Consider the following 24239-nt stretch of genomic DNA (forward strand, 5'->3'; position numbering starts at 1 on the left):
TATATATATATAAGATTAACTTAAAAACACATTTTAAGAAATTACTGTTATTTTTTTTAAGTATTATTTCAAAACTTTAAAACTTCGGGATTTATTTCCATATCTTTCTGTTTATTACTTTGGGAGGGGTGGCATCAACTTCCCAAACAACATGCCTCCGAAACTCTATAAACTTTGAGAAATGGCAACAGTTCTAGAAAGGTGTTAGGTCTTTTGCTCATAGGATCACCATGAGTTGTGCTCAACTCAATGGCAATTAGCTACAACAACTGTTTACTACTAGCCTCTTTTATTATGCAGTTAACCCATTATGATCAAGTCAGGGGAGATGCCTGATGAGCTCACGTGTTACAGAGTACATCTGATTTTTGCACACATTTCTTGCTATAATCTCTACAGAAGCAGATTGCTGTGCCACTAAGTGGGTACACACTGCTAACATTTTAGTTATTCAAATTATCTGAAGTTAGTGGTACCATCCAAACAGAACCAATTCACAGGCGACCCGGTGAGTTTGCAAAGGCTATAAATCACATAGGAGGAGACTGTCCATATTTTTTTTACCTCTTGAAGCAGCTGGTGGATTAAAATTGGCTGCCTTTAAATTGGCAGGACAGCTCCTTAACCACTATGCTATGATTGCAAATCCTTTGCATGACCCTCACTCACTCTTATTATCATGCAGTTGAATAATTTTAAGCTTTGTTACTGAAGATCGTAAGTGGCCATCAAATATGTTTTAAGAAGTTGAAAATTACAAGGAAGAAGGAGGCCTATTCTTCTCCTGTGGAGTCAATGATGGATTCAATCTGCCAGAGAGGTCAGTAGCGCAACTCCTTACACACTATCCTATGAGAACGCCTTTTGTGCAGAGCAGGCATCTGTAAAGTGATAAAAACCCACTGCTGTTGAATTCATCTTGACTCCCAGTCATGTTTCCTTATCTCTTTACGGAGATGCTTAACCATCTGCTCATCTTCGTCTTTTTTTTCTTCTTAATTGGTCTTTATTAATCATTGTCCGCTTTACTTTTTTGTGGTCTTTTTTTAATGGAGATTTTAATGTAAGTTTATAGATAACTTGGACTTCCATTCATTCATTGTTGCAGATTTTTCTCCCTGCCCCTGCCCCCACCCCCTAGTTTCATCTTCATTTTTTAAAACAGCTGGTAGATTGGAATCACCAGTTAGCCAACCAACACTTAGGGCACTATTCCACCAAGCCTTCTTATAAGATTGCTGTTGTGTATTACCAAGTTAGAACCAACCCATAGCTGACTCTCTAGTGGGTTTTCAGAGGCAGTTAATCTCACAGGAAGAGATTGTCCATCTTTCTTTTGTGGAGCTGCTGGTGGATTCGAACCACATGCCTTCATGCTTGGAGCCCAGCTTCTTGCTACTTGGCCACCAGATCTCCCTTGATAAGGTGGAGTAGCTACTTAATATCAACAACCAAGAATAAATTAAAATCTCCAAATAATCAGAGTTTCTTGACTGTAAAGCAGATTTATTAGCTTTATCTTTTGTATGTTCATTTTTTTCAATTGCAGAAACAGTAATTTCTCTCCAATCTGTTCTTTTAATTAAGTGCCTTAAGATTTTAGTTATAAAAATAAATGTACCAGGTCCTTTGGAAATAGATTTGCCAAAGGGAAAAGAGATATAAACAATAATGTAATTGTGATAAACTAAATGTGTAGTGGGAATCCCAACACTTAAACTACGTTTCATCTGACGGAGATCTGAAATTTTTAATTTCTGCTTCCTCATTCCTCCTGGCACACTTGATAAGTCAGTAATAAACTTGTTAAGAACAATTAATTTAAATGGATTTTCCATAGCTAAATTAGTCTACTAAAATAGCAGTTCAGTCATTTTCAAAGACTCATAAGTAGCTGAACATTAAGATCAAGGATTATGGGTAATTACTGACCTCTTAATTCCCGAACAAGAGTTTGGGGTGTTCTATTAAACAAAGAAGAGGGAATCTTCTTAGATTAGGGCACAATATTTGGTTTCTTAAGCAGCTCTTGCTTGTCTCTATCAGAATACTACCTGTAGCGGTATCAAAGATCAGCATTTGACTCCCATATTAAGACCATCAGGATTTGATATTTAGTTCAATCATTTGCTAATTGTAGACACTAATCAAGCGAATCTCTCTGAAGCCCAGGCACCTCGTCTTTTAAAAAGGAGAGGGACACTACTCACACAGTAGAGTAGTTACGATGATTAGATGGATAATCCCACATACCACCTTGCACAGGCCCTAGCCCTTAATAAATCTTGATTTAAGGGCTACCTATTACGTGTCTGAAAGCTGGATAATAAGTAAGGATGACAGAAGAAGAACTGAATTGATGCTTTTGAGCTATGGTGTTGGAGAAGAGTACTGAATATCCCATGGACTGTCGAAAGCACAAACAGATATGACTTAAAGTATAGCCAGAGTGCTCCTTGGAAGCAAGAAAGATAAAACTTCATTTCACGTCTTTTGGTATTGTTACTAGGAGAATTTTTACCTTGGAAAGGGATATAATGCTTACAAAGGTAGAGGGTCAGTGAAAGATAGGAAGACCCTCAACAAGATGGATTCACACTGTGACTGCAGCAATAAGCACAGGGTGTCAGAGATGATGAGGATGGCACCTGCTAGGGCAGCGTTAAAATCTGTTGTTCACAGAGTTGCATAGTCAACTCAATGACACCTAACAACAGCAGCAGCAGCAACAGCAGCATTGTAACAATTCCACTCAGCTCATTACTGTTGAGCCTGAACTGAATGATTGCCGACCCTGTGAGAAGAGCTTGCTCACTTTTCTCCTGAGGACCCCCTGATAAATTTACATTTAAACCACCAGAGGCGCTGCCTTGGAGTTAGCAGTACCACTCACTATGGACTAAACCACCAGAGCTATCTACTTACAGTAATTTCCTATTTGAAAACTTGGAAAAACCCTTGTTTTTATTATCATTGTTGTCAGATATTGTGGAGTTGAGTACAAATCATAGCAGCCCTATGAACAAAAGCTCTGAACCCTGGTCTATCTATCCTGGGCCATCCTCACATTTCCTGACACACAAGAGCCCACTGCAGCAGTCACCGTGTCAATCCACCTGGTTGAGGGTCTTCCATGGTGGTAGGTCCTATCAAGCTGACTGATTAATAGGAACCCCTAGTACAACAGAAAACCCCCCCTGCACCTTGACAGTGTACCACCCACACAAACTTGTATTTTGCTGTCATAATTATGTCAATCTATCTTGTTGAGGGTATTCCTCTGTTTTCACTGTAACTCTGCTTCTCCAAGTATGGCCGCCTCCAGGGAATAGCCCCGCCTAATAACATGCAAAGTATGCGAGAAGAAGCCTCATCATCCATCTTTCTAAGGAGCACTTTGGAAGGACTTCCTCTAAGACATCTTTAAAAAAGCCTTAAATACCAACTATCCTAAGCTCTCCTCTTACAAATGAGGCAACAAAGGCTCAGAGAATATTATTCATTTTCCTAAATAAATTCAAAGGTTCATAGAAACAGTTTGAGTAGAATCTTGGTCTTTTAACTCCAGCTCAACATTCTTCCTCTTCTGTTACCACTGTAACATGTAGGATCAGGAATGCCTTAGGAAAAATCCTGAGTGCTATTCCCAAACAATAATAAGAAATTGTTGACTACTTTTAGGATGTATCCAGGAAAAGAAAAAAAAAAGTAGGGCTGAGATAATATCTTTGATGAGAGGTAAAAAACTACAGGGCTAAACTTAAGGTTGTTGTTGTGGTGGTTGTTGTTGTTATGCGCCATCGAGTCGCTTGTGACTCACAGCAACCCTATGTACAACAGCCCTAAACCCTGCTCTATTCTGTGCCAATCGCACTGTTTCTGACACTCCCATCCCGATTATCCCAGCCACTGAATCAATCCATCTTATAGAGGGTCTTCCCCTCTTGCGCCATCCCTCCACCTTCCCAAGTATGATGTTCCTCTCCAAGGTAAATCTTTAGAAATCTATCACTTTGACCCATTTTGTCACAATGTTATCTGTGGGCAGAGTATCTGTTTACTTTGTCCCAATTCTCAGACTACAAAATAGAATGGGAAATATTACAGAATGTTTCTAGGTTGTTGTCAAGAGAAGCCAATAAAAATGATTACTAGAGAAAGATAAAAGTATTCCATAAAAGCTTAAAATATCAACAGTATTTAAGCAGGTTTCCACTGAGTATCTTAGAGTGTGACCATGTTTTATTGACTACATTTGTGGACTTTAGCTATCTAAATTTTTACTCTTTATGAGTTGTGTATAAATTTGGGAAGTGGTTGAAACCACATTTCAAATCAAAACCACTGAGGAGGCACACTGCCAAAAAAAATGTGTAAGTATTCTGGGAAACTCTATCTGAGACACAGCATGGTGAAAGTAAATCTATTCTTTGGATAACTGAAAATTTTACAGAGATACCAGGGTAATATAATTCTGGAGAACGTAGCAAATTTCCCAAAATCCAGAATATGGGCTAGGAAATAAGGAGACATACTGCACCAGGAAAGTCTGCAGTTAGGGACCTTTCCAAATTGTTGAGAAGACATAATATCAGTTTGAGGACTAAGTTGCATCTAATTCAGGCCATAGTCTTTCTGATTATTTGCTATGCATCTGAGAGCTGGACAATGAATAGGGATGACAGAGAAGAATTGATACTTTTAAACTGTGGTGTTGGAGAAGAGCCCTGAACATCCCCTGGATGGCCAAGAGAATGAATAGATGTGTCTTGGTGCATATTTGTACCAATAGGGAGCAGCCAGAGTCTCTTTGGAGGCAAGTATGATAAAGCTTCACCTCATACTTGGGGCATGTTGCTAGGAGGGACTATTCCTTAGAGAAGACATGATGCTTGGAAGAATGGAGGGTCAGTGAAGAAGAGGAAGACCCTCAAACAGGTGTATTGACATGGTAACTGCCGCAATGGGCTCTAGTGTGTCAGGAAGTGTGAGAATTGGCGCAGGATAGAACAGGGTTCAGATCTGTTATTCATAAGGTCACTATGAGTTGTACTTGACTCGACGGCACCTAATAACAGCAACAACAACAGCAGCACACCTTTTTTTAAATAAGATAGTCAACAACAACAAAAAAATTGCAAAAAGACGGAGTGGCCCAGTGTCAGCAACGACATCCTCACACACAGCAGGGACTGGGAGACTGTGTGGACCAGGCAGGGCCACTTTCTTTTGCATATGGGGTCACTCCGAGTTGGAGTCAACATAGCAACATCTAGCAACACTAATAAATTTCCTCACACATAACTACCTTAATGGAAAATTTAGTAACAATTCCCTTTGCTAATAATCTGACTACAGAGAGAACGATTATATAAAAATTTTTTATAGCATTTCTCAAGTTGCCTCTTACTTGCTAAAGCAGGGTCTCATTCCTATTTTTGTCTTACAGGCCTTGGCATATTGAACTACTTCATACCTATTTCTTAAACTGAATAAACTTTAAATTAGTAATGTGCTTTCAATGCACTTTATGAATTCCATCCCATTTTCACTCCCAAATGAGAACGCTCTAAGGGCAGGGGCAGTATTTTACTCATCTTTGTGACTCCAGTGAGGCGTATAGCAGGAAGTTAATACCACTGGAAAGTAAAAACAAAGAGGAAGGGAGTCAGGGATGGAAAGGGGAGGAAAAGGAATTTATTAAGTTCATTTTTCTATTCAAGGAGAAGATGGCACATGGAAACTCCTTTCTTTCCCAGATCAATATTGATGATATCAATTTGAAGAATGTAAAATGAGGTCATGTAAATAAAATGAAGCCTAAATCAACCTATAAAATGACCTAAGAGATAGGCTTCCTACTTGCATCAGGCAATGCACAGATTTTGATGTAATACTGTATGTCACCGAATATGGCTGCAGCAGAAATTTTAGATTCCCTTTAATGTGGAAACAATCTCCTATTGTGCGATTAACTGCTTCTAAAAACCTGTCAGAGGTCCAGCTATGGGTGGGCTCACTCAGTGGTACACAACAACAACAACATGGTGGAAGCACCAGTGGCATAGTCTATAGGGTATTGTTCTAGTTGCCCAAAGGTTGAACCTCTGTGGTAGTCAGAATTCAACAGTGGCTCCAAGAGGAAAAGACGGGTACTCTCTTCCTGTGAGATCTACAGTCTCAGAAACCATGTGGAAGGTTCTGACTATACAGTAATACATTTTTAAGTGTTCTATGGTCGTACAAATGTGAACCTATTCTTCTTGAACTAGGAGGTAGTCGTCAGAACAGAGCAAAGAAACATTGCATAGTTCAAAATTAGGAAGGGTGTATGCCAGGGGTGTGTCCTATCCTCATATCTTTTCAATCTATATGCAGAACAGATTATCTGGGAGGGTGGGCTGTATGAAGTGTGATGTCAGGATTGAAGGAAGATTCATCAACAACCTGTGTTATGCTGACACAACCCTGCTTGCAGAAACTAAGAAGGACCTGAAGTGCTTGCTGCAGAAGGTCAGTGCAGCCTTCAATATGGATTGAGGTTCAATATCAAGAAAACAAGGATTTTCACCACTGGGCCAATTGGCAGCATCGTGATGGATGGTGAGGAGACTGGAACTGTTAACAGCTTTAGTTTACTTGGCTCCACAGTCAACGGTCTTGACACCAGCAGCCAGGAAATCAAAAGACATATTGCGATGGGAAAGTCTGCTATTAGAGACCTCTCCAAAGTACTGAAGAGCAATGATGTCACTCTGGAGACTAAGGTGTGTCTGATACAGGTCATCATCTTTGCAATCACATGCTATGTGTTAGAGAGCTGGACAATGATGACTAGGGATGATAGAAGGAGAATTGCTGCCTTTAAGCAGTGGTGTTGGAGAAGAGTATTGAATGTACCATGGACTGCTAAGGAAAGGAACAGGTTTGTCCTGGAGAGGGTTAAACCAGGCTGCTCCTTAGAGGCAAGGATTCTGAAACTTTGTCTGACATACTTTGGACATATTGCAAGAAGGGACCAATCCTTAGAGAGTCCTTGGACATCATGCTTGGGAGGGTGAAGGGGCAGTGCAGGAGAGGAAGACCCTTGATGAGATGGATTGATTCAGTGACTGGGGTAATGAGGGTAGGTGTGTCGAAGATAATGTGATTGGCACACTATAGAGCAGGGTTTAGGACTGTTGTACATAGGGTCACTATGAGTCACAGGTGACTCAATGACACATAACAACAACAATGGTAGGAAAGGGGAGCTCTGATGGCTAGCTTTAAGAAGCTGTGCTGCAATCCTGAATGTCTGTGTTTCAAATCTACCAGTAGCTTCAAGGGAGAAGAATGGACAATTTGATGGCATAGTTTATTATATGCCAGGCTGCTAACTGAAATTTGACTTGGTCACATCTATTAGCTGCTCCTAGGAAGAAAGATAAAGCAGTCTCCTCTCATGAAGATTTATAGTTTTGAAAACACTGTAGAGGGTCAGGAGTCAGAATCAACTCAAGGGAAGCTGGATTTGGTTTCTTGGAAGGAATCTATGTAGGAAATCAATAGCTCATCATAGAGAAATAGAGACATAGCAAAAGATTCCTTTGTTTGGAGATAAGTGAGCATAGTGACACTAATAAGCACGAAACCCCCAAGAACATGATAATTAAACCCTTTGCCATTGAATTAATCCTGATCCACACTAACGTTGCAGGAGAGAGAGAACTGTCCGTGGGGTTTCCGAAACAATAAATCTACAGAGAAGCAGAGCGAATCATTTTTCTCCCATGGAGCACCAAGTAGGTTCAGTCTGCCTTTGGGTTATCAGTTGTTTCTTGTTTGTTTGTTTGTTTATTGTGCCACTAGTGCTCCTCTCATGATCACGAAGAGGCTTGAAAATTCTCTCCTAATAGCTACAATGGGCAAGCCTTTAGATGCCTTAAACACATCTCCATATAAGAGAGTCTTCAGGGAGTGCTTGTGGCTTAGTGGTAAGGAGTTGTGCTGTCAACCCAAAGGAACACGGTTCGAATCCACCATGTGCAAATCAGGAGAAAGATAGGCAATCTCCTCCCGTGTGATTTAATGCCTCTGAAAACCTCCTGGACTTTCAGCTATGGGTCTGTTCTGACGCAAAGATGCTTACCAACAAATAAAGGAATTATCGTTGAAAGTAGTTATGTAAGAAAAGTGAGTGTGTGTGTGTGTGTGTGTGTGTGTGTGTGTGTGTAAAGGAGAGGGACAAAGGGATGAATGAGGGAAAGGAAGAGATCTAGGATATTTTTTTAAAAGAAAATAAAAATAAGCAGTAGTAAAGATCCTAAGGTAAATGACACTCAACTGTAACAAATCTATGAATAGCAAAACAAGTAAGAAATTTAAAATTTAAAAAACACTGTATAAGACCATTATTGTAGAAATAGATAACTAGTAAAATGTGTATGAGGATCTAAGGGGGGCTGTAGGGGAATACAGGGATGAGGATGGGTGGGCGGTATAATCATAGGGTTGCACAATTGATGGGTTGAGGTAGGGGTGGGTTAAGAAAATGGGAAAGATCTAGTATGAAAAATAATGTATATGAACTTTGTAAGTAAACCATTATAAAAGAAAAAGCTTATATTTTAAATATTTACAAAATATTTTCATATCGACTAAGGTGTGTCTGATACAGGCCATGGTCTTCGCAATCACCTGTCATGCATCAGAGAGTTGGAAAATGACCAAGGAGGATAGAAGGAGAATTGATGCCTTTGAGCTGTGGTGCTGGAGAAGAGTATTGAGAATACCATGGACTGCTAGGAAAACAAACAGATTTGTCCTGGAACCGGGTGGCTCCTTGGAGGCAAGGATTCTGAGGCTCCGTCTAACATACTTTGGACATGTTGTGAGGAGAGACCGGTCCTTGGAGAGGGACATCATGCTTGGGAGGGTGGAGGGACAGCACAGGAGAGGAAGGCCCTCTATGAGGTGGATTGATTCAGTGACTGGGATAATTGGGATGGGAGTGTCAGAGACAGTGTGATTGGCACAGGACAGAGCGGAGTCTAGGGCTGTTGTACATAGGGTCGCTATGAGTCGCAGGCGACTCGATGGCACATAATGACGACGACTGAGGCCGTGGTCAGATGTGATAAAAAAATTCCAATCTTCTTATAGTCAGAAATTGTTTAATTCCTTTTTTTTCCTCTCCACCCTGTCCTACTCTCTGAATTGTCTCTTGGCACCAGGTTAAGTGGCCACAGAATCTTAAAGCAGCTTATGGCAGCCAACATTGTATAAACAGTACAATGCAATTCAAAATGCCATCATTTTAACCCAGATTAGAATGAAATCTAACGGGAGGTTGAGGACAGTATGGTACAGGGCCTCTGGGAATGAGTCTGATGTGCTGTGATAGATCTTCTTGTCACCTTCAGTTTCTTTGACTCCATGAAATTCTCAATTTCTGGATAATTTGTACTTGTCAAAGAGAGTAGGCAAGTCTAATAGATAACTCAGTTCAGAAGGAAATTACAAGTAGCATTTCAAAATCTAACCAAGAGGACAACACCTAAGAAACAATGTAAAATAAATTACCCTTTGTGATTACCTTCAAGGTGAATTTTACCCACACCGTCAATTGTTTTTCAGTGCATGTGATAAAATTTGATTAAGACACTATTCAGTTGGGGTCTGTAAAATGTAGCACACAGCAGGAGCTCCATTTGCATTGAGTGACCAGACACATTTTTAATCAAATAACTTAATAGTATAAATAAGCTTCCAGACAGTGTATGTCAATGAATGGGACAAGTATTACTTATGAATTAAATCTAGTCAGTCTTCCCTCATTCAACATTTTACATTCATGGGACAGTCACTATGAAAAATATTTTTAAATTCAATTAGGATTGTCAAAACTTAAAAAAATAATAAAATGAGATTTCCTTTTAAAAGACTATGTTTTGACTTTTCACTAATTCTGACAGTATTTATATTCACTCAAACCTTAACAATTACCTAAAACCACTTCAAGTCTTTCTGCCTATAGATACAGCTTCAGATCTAATTACTATGAAATGGTCAGGTAACTCCAAATACTTTACATCATTAAGTGATTTACTTAAGTGATAAAATTGAAAGGATTAAATGTGAAAAAATCTGTGAAAATGGCATAATATAGTGGCCAGTTCATATGAAAAGTGATGCTGAACCATCACATCTAATCTAACCATCACATCTAATCTAAACTTGGACCTAAAGAAAGCAGCAAACAGTGTTTGTTTTGATGACTAAATTAAAATCAAAAGCTCATTTTTAAACACATGCCTTACCTTTTCTGGGAGAAAATTTCCATCTTCTTAACCTCAAGGTCTGGCCTCTGGGGTAGGTATAGTTAGAATAAAAATTAAAATGAATTACTAGTGGAAGAAGTTTGTGACTTTCCTAAGTCAGTCTCTGGGTGGATTACCATCAAAAAAAGAACAGTTTAGACCCTACCAGAGGCAACTCAGAAGTTAAGACCTTGCATTCTGCTTAAAAGTCATAGTCTTCAAATATCTATTCTACTCTGTATACATGGTGATACCATGTGTTGAAATCAATTTAAAGGCAACAATGTGTGTGCCAAAAATAATAATACATTCTAGCTTCTTAACTTATGGAATTTAGGGGTGGTGGTTATTATTGTTAGTATCATCAAGTCAAGTACAATCCATAAAAACCCTTTGAACGACAGATCTGAACCTTGTTCTATCCTGTCCCATCTTCACACTTCCTGACACCCAAGAGCCCATCACAGCAGTCACTGTATCAATCCACCTGGTTGAGGGTCTTCCTCTCCTTTCCCAATTTTCTACCTTTCCAAGCATGACATCTCTCTCCAAGCAATAGCTTCTCCAGGCAACATGCTCAAAGTATGTGAGGCAAAGCTTTATCTACATTTTTCAAACTTATTATGCACCTGCCAAAACATTTCCCAGACTATTCTTATGAAGAGTCCTGTTTCAAGGGCTCACTCTGACCTAGTCCAAATTTTGACTCTTGGGTATATCATGAGTTAAAGTTCTAAAGGCATTGAGATCTTTATCTTTAAAGATCTTTGGGATTGGAGGGATTTATGGATCAGGCTAGATGACAGAAAGTCTCTGAAGACTATCGGTATCATTCACTCCTGTGAATGGGATGGGTTAAGGGAGGGGTCCAGTCTCTAGAAGTAAAAGTCTGACATATTTCTCTTGCTCTGGTGAGAGTTCTTTTTCCAATTTTGCACAGGTTTTTTTTGGGGGGGAGGGGGCAATAATAGCAAAAACATTCTTGCTTTCTAGTTATGGCATCAACTAGAAGAGAGAATCAAGTATGTTTTTATCATCACAGTCAACCCTCAATTACGCATCTGTATACTTAGAAAGTCGTGTCTTCAATAATACAATGATAATTTATGTTTGACTTCACAACATGTTCTATATTTGGAATTTTTCTTTTGTTGTTGGCAGCATCAACAGACTTATTTTCCTAATTATGTTTGACCCTGAATAATGTTACAATTAACATTCGCTGAGCGTTTGCATACATACACAAACCACATTCCAATTGATGGTGGGGAGAGTGCCCAGAAACATATTGTAAAAGAGAGAAAGGTGGTCTCAGATTATGTTTTTCCTGTTGGCAATTCACAAACCGAATAATCTGGATCCAAAGAGAGTTGGCTATGTTTGTACTAGGCGATTCTTCTGATAGCAAAAGAATAACTTTAACTAATTCCTACCCATAAAATAGGGAGCTTTGTTGGCCTAGTGGTTAGAAGCTGTGCTGCACCCCCAAAGGCACACAGTTCAAATCCATCAGCTGCTTTGTTAGAGAAAATTGAGCAATCTCTTCCCACTTGATTAAACTGCCTCTGAAAATCCATTCAGACTCCACAGTAAACAACAAAAACAACCCATAAAATATAGGTAGAATTCGTAATTAGGTACCTGACTGTGTCCAGCACAACACTTGTAATCAAACAAGGATTTGATTCTAGTTGGATTGCATATTTTAATTCATTAACAAGCAGATCTCTCTGGCTCCAGATCTGCCTGAAGTTTTATTTTAGGTTTGGAAATACTTGGGGAATGTCATTTAAGCTTTAGTCCCATCACTTGGGGGAATAAAGCACAGATTCCTCTGCTTTGGGAGTCTCAGGGTGCAACAAATGTTTACTTGGAAGAAAGGACTGGTTGATAGACTTCTCAAAACAAAATCAGCCACTGAAAACTTTGGGGCGCACAGTTCTGTCTGACACATGGAGTCACCAAAAGTCAACAACAACAACTCAGTGGCAAATGGTTTTCCACTGGCTTCTGAAAACACTTTCCAAGCATTTTTTTTCTTTCACTTGCTAGTCCAGATGGCGCAGCCTTCTAAACAGACCCTTGGCCCACCCGCCCGCTGCATCCGCGCCCTGGTGCGCACTCACCTATCTTCTCTTCGGCTTGGCTGCTCTCGGCAGTCTCCGTGGGAGACTGAGCTGTTCCCTTGGCAGCAGCGTCCTCTGCAGCAGGGGTGGCGGCAGCAGCAGCAGTGACAGCAGCAGGCACGTCGGCTTGTTTAGGCTCCTCCTTGGCTGGGGCATCTTCGGCCTTGGAGGACTGCAAGTTATCAGTGGAAGCTTTAGTGGCACTTTCTGTCTCCGCAGAACCGGCCTTCTCCTCTGCCTGAGCTGCTCCCTGCTCTGTAGTAGCATCAGGGGCGCTCTCCGCCTTCTTCTCCTCAGAAGGGCCGTCGCCTGCTTCAGACTTGGGGCCAGTGGCTGGGGCCGCGTCGGCGGGGCCGTCTCCCTCCTTCTTCTCCACGCCATCAGCAACAGGGGCTTCATCCTTCTGGGTCACTTCGGCCTCAGCCGCTGGGGCATCACCCTTCTTCTCGCCTTTGAGCTTTTTCCTTGTTATGTGTCCACGGAAACTAGCCTGAATTTTGGTGGCGGCCTTGTGAGCCTTATCTTCTGGTTTGATGCCATCTTGTTCAATCTTTTGGTCCTCATCATTTTTTTCAACCTTTGGGGGGGGAGGAGAAAAAGAGGAAATAATAAAGGAGTGATGCTCTTTTCTTTACTGTACTTGGAGCTGAGAAATCAGGAACTCCTCAGAAGTTGAAACCAAGACTCCACTCACTCCATGATAGAGAGTTTAGTGGAGAACACATTCTTTTTCAGCTTTCCAAAATCACTGGAATTATTTTATATTTCCTTTCTCTAGTTCAATGGCTCTTTATTGTCAAAATTCAGCCAGTGATTTTTTTAAAAAGTACCTAGGTGATTAAAATTATATTTGTCCTGTGTTTCAATAAAAGAATTCTAAGACAATATAATCACATAATATGGATGAACCTGGAGGACATTATGCTGAGTTAAAATAAGTCAGTCACAAAAGGACAAATAATATATGAGTCACGTTTTAGAAAAATCTAAAGAAATATTTATACACCAAAAGGAACATTATTGTGGATTAGAGTTAAATGTTTTAAACAGAAACTTCAACAAAGTAATATTTAATTACACATGGGCCTGGTGGTTATGAGAGACTTATCTAGAATGTTATAACTTGTAATACTGGCCACAAAATGACATACAGATATTCCTCTTATGTAGTCCAGCATCACTAGTATATACCAAATCTTCAAAATTACAATTTAAAAAAACCAATCCTTTCTCTTAAGTTGAAAAAAAAAATTAAAGAAAACTTCCTCTTTGAAAGAAGGACATCTAGGCACTTTGTTGTTATTAACCCAAATATTAGTTTCATAATTCATCAGTTCCTTCAGTAAAATGATCAAAGTACTAAAGATAAGAAACTAGAATGTATTTTTTGTCATCATTTGATGGCAACAGTTAACAGTACTATATGTGCTGTAAATGGCATGTTTGAACATGACAATATCAAAATAGCAGTAGAGGATACAGTCATAGAAAGATGTTTATGTGAAAGTACAGGACATTCTACATGTCTCCACTGTTTATGCTGGAGCCCCAACATAGTTACTGATAATCTTTCATTTAACTTTTGAGTTCTTACTATTTAAATAGGGAGCCCTGGAGTCTATTGGTAAGGAGATGCACCACCCGAAGCCACACAGTTCTAATACACCAGCTACTCTGCAGGAGAAAAAAAGATTATCAAGCTCCTCTCAAGTGATTTAGTGTCTCTGAAAACACTCGATGGTCAGCTTCAGCTATGATTCTGTTCTGACTTGATGGTATATAATAAGGACAACTGCTGCCTGAGTACCGCTTATATGTGATCACCAAGAAAATGTCCCTAGTGTACTTGAATTCAGGTTCTTCCTCTTGCTAAGTATCTCAAAGGTACATAACACCGCCACTACTATCTAAATATTGTTCTAGACATTGGAGAAAATGCACCAATTAATAACACAATCTTGCCCTCTTACAGTCTTCCATTCAACAATGCTCATTTTAAAGACAAATAGTTTTGTGTGGTTCTGTGTGCTTATCATGTATAAAGTCTGGTGCTCGGCCCAGGCTTGGTCCTGGCCCTGAAAAGTGCTCCAGTTTAGGAGGTAGGCCACAGCAGGCCAGCACGGCGATCTGTTTTCCTCCTGTCATATCAGCTCTGCCCCAGTGACCCAGATCCTGCTAATCATCCTGTGGACACGCATACAGGTCATGGCAGCTTAGGGCTTATCCACATGCTAGTGGATCCAAGAAAGTATTCTTGCAAGCAGACTGCACGTGAAAGCCAAAAGCAGGAATATAGCAAATTTCTCAGTAAAATTCCACACAAGTATTTCTTTCTTCTCCGTTAACAATCCCTTATCCATACAAAGAAGAAACAAGTAAACGAAGCACACTTTGGTGAGACCTGCTCCACTTCCTTCTCCCAAGTACCATGCTGTGACATTGCCCTGCTCTCTGATGCACTACCACCTTGCTGGCTATCCTGCTGCTCTTGATGTCTCCTGCTGGGACACATACAGCACAATCTGGGGCATCAGAGCAGCTGTCTCTGCCAGGAGCTCTCTGCTCAGAGATGAGAGCATAACCCTGTTAAATTAACAGTTGTAAATGGAGCACAGAGCCAAGATGCTGTTAACTTATTTCACTTGATCCCAGGTTTTCTGAATGAGGCACTGTCTTATGGAATAGGACAGTTGCACTTGGGCATCGATGCCACAAGGGCCTTTAATACAAAGGAGGTAAAACTAGGTTAGTATCCATTATTCTTTATGAAAATAAACATGTCAGTGATTTCAGGTGTGCTGATAACACCCTATATCTAAAAATCTCCACTTCTAGGCTCCTACTTTTTCTTTAAATGCATTAGCAAAGAAAATGGAAAATGTAAGTTATTAAAATACTTTCCATTTGACCTAAAGAAACTATATATACGTAAGGAAATAGTCCCTTCCTTTGTCACACTCAATGTGTCAGACTACCCACTGGTTTGGCCAGCACTTAAGCTTCTGTGCACACCTTGTAATGTTAAATGGCTGTTTAGAAAGATTTAGATTGGACCTGGATGGAATACTGTGAGACAAGCCTCACCTGAACAATAAAGAGAAGAGAGCAAAGGTGTGGACATGACAGGAGAGAACTACCAAGAGCCAGAGTTAGGAGAGAGTAGTGAAGGGAATCGTACAGGAGCTGGGTATTCGGATAGACATACTCAAAGAACCGCTTGAGTACTCCTATGGCGCACAGTGCAGCTCATCCTGGAGAAACTGCTGGACCACAGCGCACGTTATTGGAAATTTAGAAAAATGTGATTAAGGAAGAGATGGGAAAAGACAAATAAAACAATTATTTCAGGTAGTGAGAAAAGAAGAGCAAAATGAAAAGAGAGAAAGGGGAATCAAACTAAGGAAAGGACAGATATCAGTGATTAGACAAGGATATCAAGACTTTTTTTTTTTTACATTCTAAATTATGTTGTCTCGATGGTAGTTACATCTTGATGATGTCAGGCAAGGGAAGTTTCTAGGGTCCTTTTTGTTGTGTGTTACTGTTCTTCTTCTCCCTTCAAAAATAAGTGGCCCTTGAGCCTTAGACTAAGAGTAAGGGTGGAGCCCTGCTGGAGGTTGTGGCTTTAAAATTATTGGTGAGATGATGGTCAGTGGGCTGGCCTGGGAGCTCGGCACTTGGAGTCTCCCTCCACTTCTAGGAGTTGGCTAGCTAGCTAGCACCTATGTGGTCTCGTCTTGATGAGAGTCACATAAGGGAAGTTTCTTGGGTCATGTTTGTTGTGTGTTTCTGTTCTTTTTCTCCCCTCAGGCCAAATTTATTAATTTTAGAATATTCTTTCAAAGACACAGCAATAATTTGTCTATTTGCTGTACTGAACTACTTGGAGTTTCTGTGATATTGAACACTATCCCATAGTTGTGTCAAATACCATAATGGTTACCCATTATGTACAATGGTTGGATGAGCTTCCAGACTGATTCATGCTGGGAAACAGGAGTGGCACTCACTTCCTAAACTAGATGCCTCTGGAAACTCTACAAACTCTCTTATCAATGTACAGAAATTATGTTAATGACAGAAAAGAGTTCAGGTCTTTTGTGCAAAGCTTACTCTGAGTCATATTTGACTTGACAACACTTAACCACTGCTAAATGAGACCAGTGCTGTTATAACTGGAGGAACATTCTTCCACTTTGCACATCACTCTTTGCCAATGTGCTGTATGAAGTAACCTGAGTTTGCCATGATGCTGAACCTTGTGCCATTGGGGATATCAAATAACAGAATGGTTTCCCTTTGTGGACAGTGTTTGGTGGAGCTCCCAGTTGTAAAACAGTTTGGGAAGCAGGAGTGGCATCCACTGTCTAAACCACATGCCTCTGGAAACTCTATGAACTTGGAGAAACAAAGATAGCTGTGGAAAGGCATTAGGTTTTGTTCATAGAGTCAGAGTCTACCTCAACTCCACGGCAATCAACAACAACAACAACAACAAACTAGGTCTTAAACCAGACAGGACTGGATACTGGGAGAATGAGGGGCAATCTCCTCCTGTGCAATCAACTGCCTCTGAAAACACACCAGAAGATCAGCTATGGATCAGTTTTGACTTGAGGGTATGCAACAACAACTGTGTATTTGTTTGGATTCTCTCTTTTTCTGTGTCTGCCATTGACTATATACTGCTTAAAGGATAACTCTTTTTCTCTTGCAAAATCCCCTTCACATAACTGTGAGTGATGCATTTGTGTAGGTGCTGAAAGACATAAAGATGAGGAGCACCATCACCAGACTGGCTTTAGGGAGTAGCTTCCCGGCATCAAGTCACTTTGACCTAAAATGGAAGAGCTCAACACAGTCACAGAAGACATTTGAACCCAAAGAGACCAGAAATCATCCAGTAGACTCAGTAAAAAATCTTTATTGTTTTAATTAAGGAAACCAAAGCAAATGAAATCTTTTTTTTTTCCCCTGAAATAAAATGCTAAAATTTTGTATGGGTTGGATAAAGATGATGAAGACATCATTGTATTAAACTTATTGGAAATTAATCAAATTACTTAATCAAATTTCCATCTGGTGAAAAGAGAAATAATTTCCATGTGTATTTAAGAATAAAAAAAAAGAAAAGAAAGCCAGAGACAAGCAGTTGCTTGCATATTCAAACTCATGGACATAACCAGTGGTTTGTTGCTGTTGTTAGGTGCCATCGAGTCAAGTACAACTCAGTGACTCTATGAACCAGCCTGAACCCTGCCCTGTCCTTTATCGTCTTTATCATCTTCATCATCTCTGATAGATTAGTGCTCATTGCTAAAGTCCATACATCTCTTTGAGGGTATTCCTCTTCTTCACTGACCCTCTATTTTTCTAAACATAATGTCTTTTTCCAAGAAAATAGCATGATAATATTGACTGTTGGTCCTGTAGGAAGGACCTTAGCTTTCTTGATGTTGAGATATAATCCAAACTGAAGGCTGTAATCCTTCGTGTTCTACAGTGTTTCATATCATCTTCACTTTCAGCAACAAAGTTGTGTCACCTGCATAACACAGGTTGTTGGTGAATCTCCCCCAATCCTGATGCTACATTTTTCATGATAGAGTCCAGCTTCACAAATTATTTGCTCAGAAGATAGACTGAATAAGTATGGAGTAAGGATAAAACCCTAATGCACACCCTTCATGATTTTAAACCATGCAGTGTTCCCTTGCTTCGTTCAGACAACAGCTTATTAGTATAGGAATAGATTCCATAAGAACACAGTTCAGTGTTCTGAGATTCCCATTCTTCTCAATATTAACCACAATTTGTCGTGATTCAAACAGTCAAATGCCTTTGCCTAGTCAATAAAACACAAATAGACATTCTTCTGGTACTCTCTGCTTTCAGCCAGTATCAATCTAACTTTTGTAATGGTATCTCTAGTGCTGTAACCACTTCTAAAACTATCTTGAACCTTTGGCAGTTCCATGTCAATGTTGTATCTATTTTTTAATAATCTTTAATAAAATTTTGTCTGTCTGAGATATTAATGATAGTTCTCACTAATTTCTACATCCAGTTAGATCACCTTTCTTGGAAATGGAAGAAAATATGGCTCTCTTCCAGTCAGTTGGCCAGATAACTGTCCTCCAAATTTCCTGGAATAAACTAGTGAGTACATCCAGTGTTGCATCTGCTACTTGAAACATGGCAACTGGTATTCCATCGATTCCTGGGGCTTTATTTCTTACCAGTGTCTTCAGTGCAGCTTGAACTTCATCATTCATCACCATTGGCTTTTGTTTACATGAACTTTCATTAAGCTTCTTCTGGTCTCCAAATACCTTAACTGCAGACATATGATCTTGCAAATTATCAACTATTGTGGGGCTAGGATAAGACAGAGAGAGTATTTCTCATACTGAGTGGCATGACTTGAGACTGGAGCAAGACCCTGGTGGTGAAACCCTGCTGATGAAAGTAACAAGACTGAGGCATTGCTGTGGAGAAACTGTGGCAAGGTATAACCAGAGGTCCCTGAGATAAGGTTTTTGCTGTTCTTGCCAGATAATTAAGGTGAAACTGCCTTATAACCACTGTGAGGCAAACTTTGCTGCATTATTGAGGAAAGCAGAGATATCTTGAATTTGTGTTGTTGAAGTGAAACCAGAGCCTGGCCTAATTGAGGAATTGTGCCTTGGGACTGTGGAGCTAAAACCTGTATTCGCAATGGGTGATTTCTTTGCCCCTCCCATTCTCCAACTTATTTCCCTAACAAACTCAGGTACCAAAATAGTGAGCAAAGTCTTTGAGCCAATAAAAAATAAAAGAGTATCTTGTTTCTGGTGTGTCTCTAGAGGCATCATAGGCTGGGTAGGGGCTGGGCTACCAGCTCTTTATCTGCTTTCTATTCTGGAATGGTGACAGGCTGTGCTATTCTCATTTTCTCTGGCATTTTCAGAGAGACACTCATGGCCCAGTTCCCTCACGTTCCATTTTCTTCTCTTCAGATACCTTCTATATTCTTTTGATGCTTCCCGGATCATTCATAAAAAATTATGCCCATAGCCTCGTTCTGTATTTCGCAATTTAGGATTCATTCTAAAATGATCAGAAATTTGCATTCATTATGCTACAAAAGTACTCTTTGGAAAAAAATCTATAAATATCCAACATTTAGAACTAAAAATAGGATCATTCGTTACCTGGTACACCTCAATGCATTTAACTTTCTCCATTATCATGGGAATACCTCAACTTCTAAAGAAAGGGGAAACTTGGCCCTGTAGCTACCTTTCATAACTATAAATAATGCTATTCTAAGACATAGAGATCTTTCAGAAAAATCATTGAAATAGAAATGCTTTTAAAAATCATTAACATAAACGGGTTTTTCCTTCTGACAAAATATTAAGCCAAAACACCATTAATTTGATGGAGTAAAATGGGATTTTTGAGGGTCAAAATTGAAGAACTAGAGATAACTTAAGCAACATTTTCTTTACCACATTGCAATTTTTGTGTTATCAGAATCTTGTGAGATCCATAAAGGAATTATATTAAAGTGTTGATGGAGATATACAAAATCTGGCAAATATCTGTTTATTTTGTCAAAGACTATACCATGAACTTCCAGAGTTCAAGTGCAAGGAAATTTGTCTGGGAAGAAATGAAACCAGTGTTGTTCCTTGGAAGTGAAGATGGTAAGACATGTCATTGACAAAAATTCCTGGAACAGGACATCATGTTTAGCAAAACAGACGTGAGTTAGAATGAGGAAAATACCTAAGTAAGATGGATTGCCATCATAGTCACAACAAAGAACTCCAACATACCATGACCATGAAGATGACACAGGACTGAGCCAGGTTTGGGTCTGTTATGCATAAAGGTGCCATGAGTCAGAGTTAAGAGCAAATGACTACAAAAAGAAATTTTAAGCATAGTGCACACCATGGTCATACATATTAGGGAAAGCATCCAACTATTAAAGTAATCCACAGTTGTTGTTGTTGTTGATTGTCATCGAGTTGCACAGGACTCATAGCAACTCCATAAACAAAAGACCTGAGGCCTTTCTATAACTATCATTTCTCCAAGGTCATACAGTTTACAGAGGCATGTACTTTAGGACGTGGATGCCACTCTTGCTTTCCAATTTGTCTTAAAACTGGGAGCTCCACCAAACACTGTCCACCATGGGCAGCCATTATGACATTTGAGTCCCCAGTGGTACAAGGTTCAGCATCAGAGCAAACCCAGATTACCTCAGCGCAGCAAATTGACAGAAGAGTGCTGTACGACGTAGAAGAAAGACTTAAAAGATAATCCCTCAGAGCCGATATACTAAATATAAGAGCCCTCCAGGAGGTTATGTTGACTCTAAACAAGAGGTTTTAGTAATAAAAAGGAAGAAAAAAATAAGAACATTCCACAATGACCCTCAACCTCTGTGAGCCTATCTCACAGAGTCCAGTGCTTCACCCAATTTCCAAAATGGAGACAAGGGCTTGGCCTTAAATGCAAGTGTCCTCCTGGAGGACTTGTTAACTCTAAACAAATGTCTTAAACAATGAAAAAATCCACACAGATCCTCAACCAAAATAAAAGTGCCATCATAAAGAGTCGAGCCAATGGAAGTCCAAAATTAAAGACAAGGGTGTGGCAATATATATTGTTGTTGTTGTTGTTGTTAAGTGCCATCTTGTACTAACCCATAAACAAAAGACTTTAACCTTGTTGTATAACTATTGTCCTTTCTCTAAGTTCACAGAGTTTCCACAGGTATGTTTAGGAAGTGGATGTCATTCCTGCTTCCAAGCCTGTCTTAATCTGTTAGCTAACAGAGCAAGCGAACACTGTATGGTTCAAAATTGGGAAGGGCATACACCAGGGATGTGTCCTGTCTCCATACCTTTTCAACCTGTATGCAAAACAGATTATCCAGGAGGCTGGGCTCTATGAGGAGAAATGTGGGGCAAAGATTGGTGGACGATTTATCAACAATCTGCGTTATGCAGATGACACAACCCTGCTTGCTGAAACTGAGGAGGACCTGAGTGTTTGCTGCAGAGGGTCAAGGACTGCAGCCTCCAATATGAATTGAGGCTCAATGTCAAGAAGACAAAGATTCTCACCACTGGACCAATTGGCAGCATCAGGATGCATGGTGAAGAGATTGAGATTGTACACAGCTTTAGTTTGCTTGGCTCCACAGTCAACACTCTTGGCACTAGTAGCCAGGAAATTAAAAGGCGCACTACCATGGGAAAGTCGGCTGTTAGGGACCTCTTCAAAGTACTGAAGAGCAATGGTGTCTCTCTGGAGACTAAGGTGCGTCTGATATAGGCCATGGTCTTTGCAATCACTTGTTATGCATCAGAGAGTTGGACAATGACCAAGGAGGATAGAAGGAGAATTGATGCCTTTGAGCTCTGGTGCTGGAGAAGAGTACTGAGGGTACCATGGACTGCTAGGAAAACAAACAGATTCGTCCTGGAAAGGTTAACTGGGTGGTTCCTTGGAGGCAAGGATTCTTAGGCTTCGCTTTGCCTGACATACTTTGGACATGTTGTAAGGAGAGACCAATCCTTGGAGAGGGACATTATGCTTGGGAGGGTGGAGTGACAGCGCAGGAGGGGAAGGCCCTCTATGAGGCGGATTGATTCGGTGACTGGGGTTATCGGGATGGGAGTGTCAGAGACAGTGCGAGTGGCACAGGACAGAGCAGAGTTTAGGGCTGTTGTACATAGGTCACTATGAGTCACAAGCAACTTGACGGCACATAACAAAAACAACAACAACCAGATACTGTCAACCATTATGTATGTGTAACCATTATGGTACTTGACAGACCAACGGCACAACATTCAATATAACAAAAACCCAAAGTTACCTGAATACAGAGAAATTACAGAAAAGTGCTGTACCACTTAGGGGTGTTCATTCCAAAAACAACCACAACCAGGCCGTCAGGCCCTAATGTATTTTAAAAGGCTGCAGGCCCACAGTTCAGGCTTTCATTGGTTCTCAGGAAGAGGCTTCTGGCCAGCCAAAGACGATCCAGAACCTTCCCACACCCACACAGAAAGGACACACCTCTAAAGCCTCAGGAAATTTAAAAGGCTGCAGGCCAACACAAGGGGCATCTGGATTTTCCTTGATCCTATCCAAGATCAGAAATCCATTCAAATGTCCTTTATGGGAGAGAAGGAACATGAGGCAACTTAATCCTGTCCTTATAGATGAAGTTCCTGTGCAGGATTTTATACTGATAGAAATGTCATTTAAAAGACAAACAGGCACAGCCAGCATACATAAACACTCATTTTGTTTTGAAGATCTAACAAATGAGTAAGGATGACAGGAGAACAGGATGTAGGCAGAATAGATGAAACTTTAGTGCCTTTGCCAGTATTTTTCCTAATCTTTTAATAAAATTCTGATTCTGAATTTAGTTAAAAGCCCGAGTTGCTGATCATATGTGAACACGGATACTATCATGACTAAGGAATTCTCTAATGGAAATTGAGGCACAAAAAGTGATTTGGGAAAATTTGGCTAAGTGATAGCAAAAGAGATCTGTTCTAGTCTAATGAATGGCACAGCATAAGAGGGCAAAGTATAGGGGAGCTCTGGCGGCCTAGTGGCAAGAAGCTGCACTGCAATCCCAGAGGCACACAGTTCAAATCCACCAGATGCTCTGCCGGGAAAGGAGGGACAATCTCCTCCTGTACAAGTCAGATCCGATTTGACAGTACACACACACACACACACAAATAAAATAATAATAATTTTTAAAAAGATCCACTTTTTTCTTAAAAAAAAGAGGGCAAGTTATACTTAATGACTAAGAATTTATAAGATTACCAAACACTGCAAATAAGAAACTGGCAAAGTAATAGTAACTCCTCACACCATGGCAAGAATTTTCAACTGACTTTCATTTATGATTCATTTATACTGAATAGCCAGCTTACTTCAAAAAGAATATGAGGTGGCATAGGGAAACCAACATAAATTACTTTTAGAGAAAAATGCAATTTATCCAAAAGAGTGCGCTCGCTCGCTCCCTCTCTCTCTCTTATAGAGTTGTGGGCTTTCTGTCCCATGAAGTCAGGCACATAAGAGTGTATTGCAATCAAAATGGGAAATCTCGTGGCCTAGTGGCAAGAAGCTATGCTGCAATTCCAAAGGCATGCAGTTCAAGGCCACCAGCTACCCCACGGGAGAAGGTGGGTAATCTGTCTCTGGAAACCCGCTAGAGGGACTGCTATGGGTCTACTCTGATACAATGGTATTCTTAAGACTTGTTTATTTTGTTTACTGTTGAACCCCAAGTTTCTAGAATGGCGACTGGCACACAGAGATGTTCAATTACTACTTGTAGAAGAAATACAGAAGTTGAAGTTCCCAGTTATTGCCATTTCAGTGTTTACACTCAATAGATACTAAAAAAACAAACAAACAAACAAAAAGCCAAAACATACATTTATTTGTACTTCTTGTTAAGGTATTGTATGTCACACTGTGTTTGATAAGCAAGCTAGGAAACTAACAGTTTCTACTCAGCTAACTAGCGGGGTGTCCTCCCTTGACTCTGGAGAATTGCTTCTCTGTCTTATAATTAATGTACTGCATGTTGTTGTTGTTGTTGTTATGTGCCGTCAAGTCGCTTGTGACTCATAGTGACCTATGTACAACAGCCCTAAACTCCGCTCTGTCCTGTGCCACTCGCACTGTCTCTGACATTCCCATCCCGATTACCCCAGTCACTGAATCAATCCACCTCATAGAGGGCCTTCCCCTCCTGCACTGTCACTCC

General features: G+C 40.2%; 1 protein-coding gene across 1 annotated transcript in view; it reads right to left on the bottom strand.

The window, feature by feature from the left end:
* Window positions 1–24239, bottom strand: part of GAP43 (growth associated protein 43) — a 166525-nt gene that overhangs the window by 52814 nt on the left and 89472 nt on the right. The window contains exon 2 of the mRNA XM_006884268.1: window positions 12428–13004. Within this exon, the coding sequence (XP_006884330.1) occupies window positions 12428–13004 (577 nt within the window). The remainder of the gene's footprint in view (window positions 1–12427; window positions 13005–24239) is intronic.

This window comes from Elephantulus edwardii, unplaced genomic scaffold (genome assembly GCF_000299155.1).
Source record: "Elephantulus edwardii isolate Elephantulus edwardi_28Jun2011 unplaced genomic scaffold, EleEdw1.0 scaffold00032, whole genome shotgun sequence".
Taxonomy (NCBI): domain Eukaryota; kingdom Metazoa; phylum Chordata; class Mammalia; order Macroscelidea; family Macroscelididae; genus Elephantulus; species Elephantulus edwardii.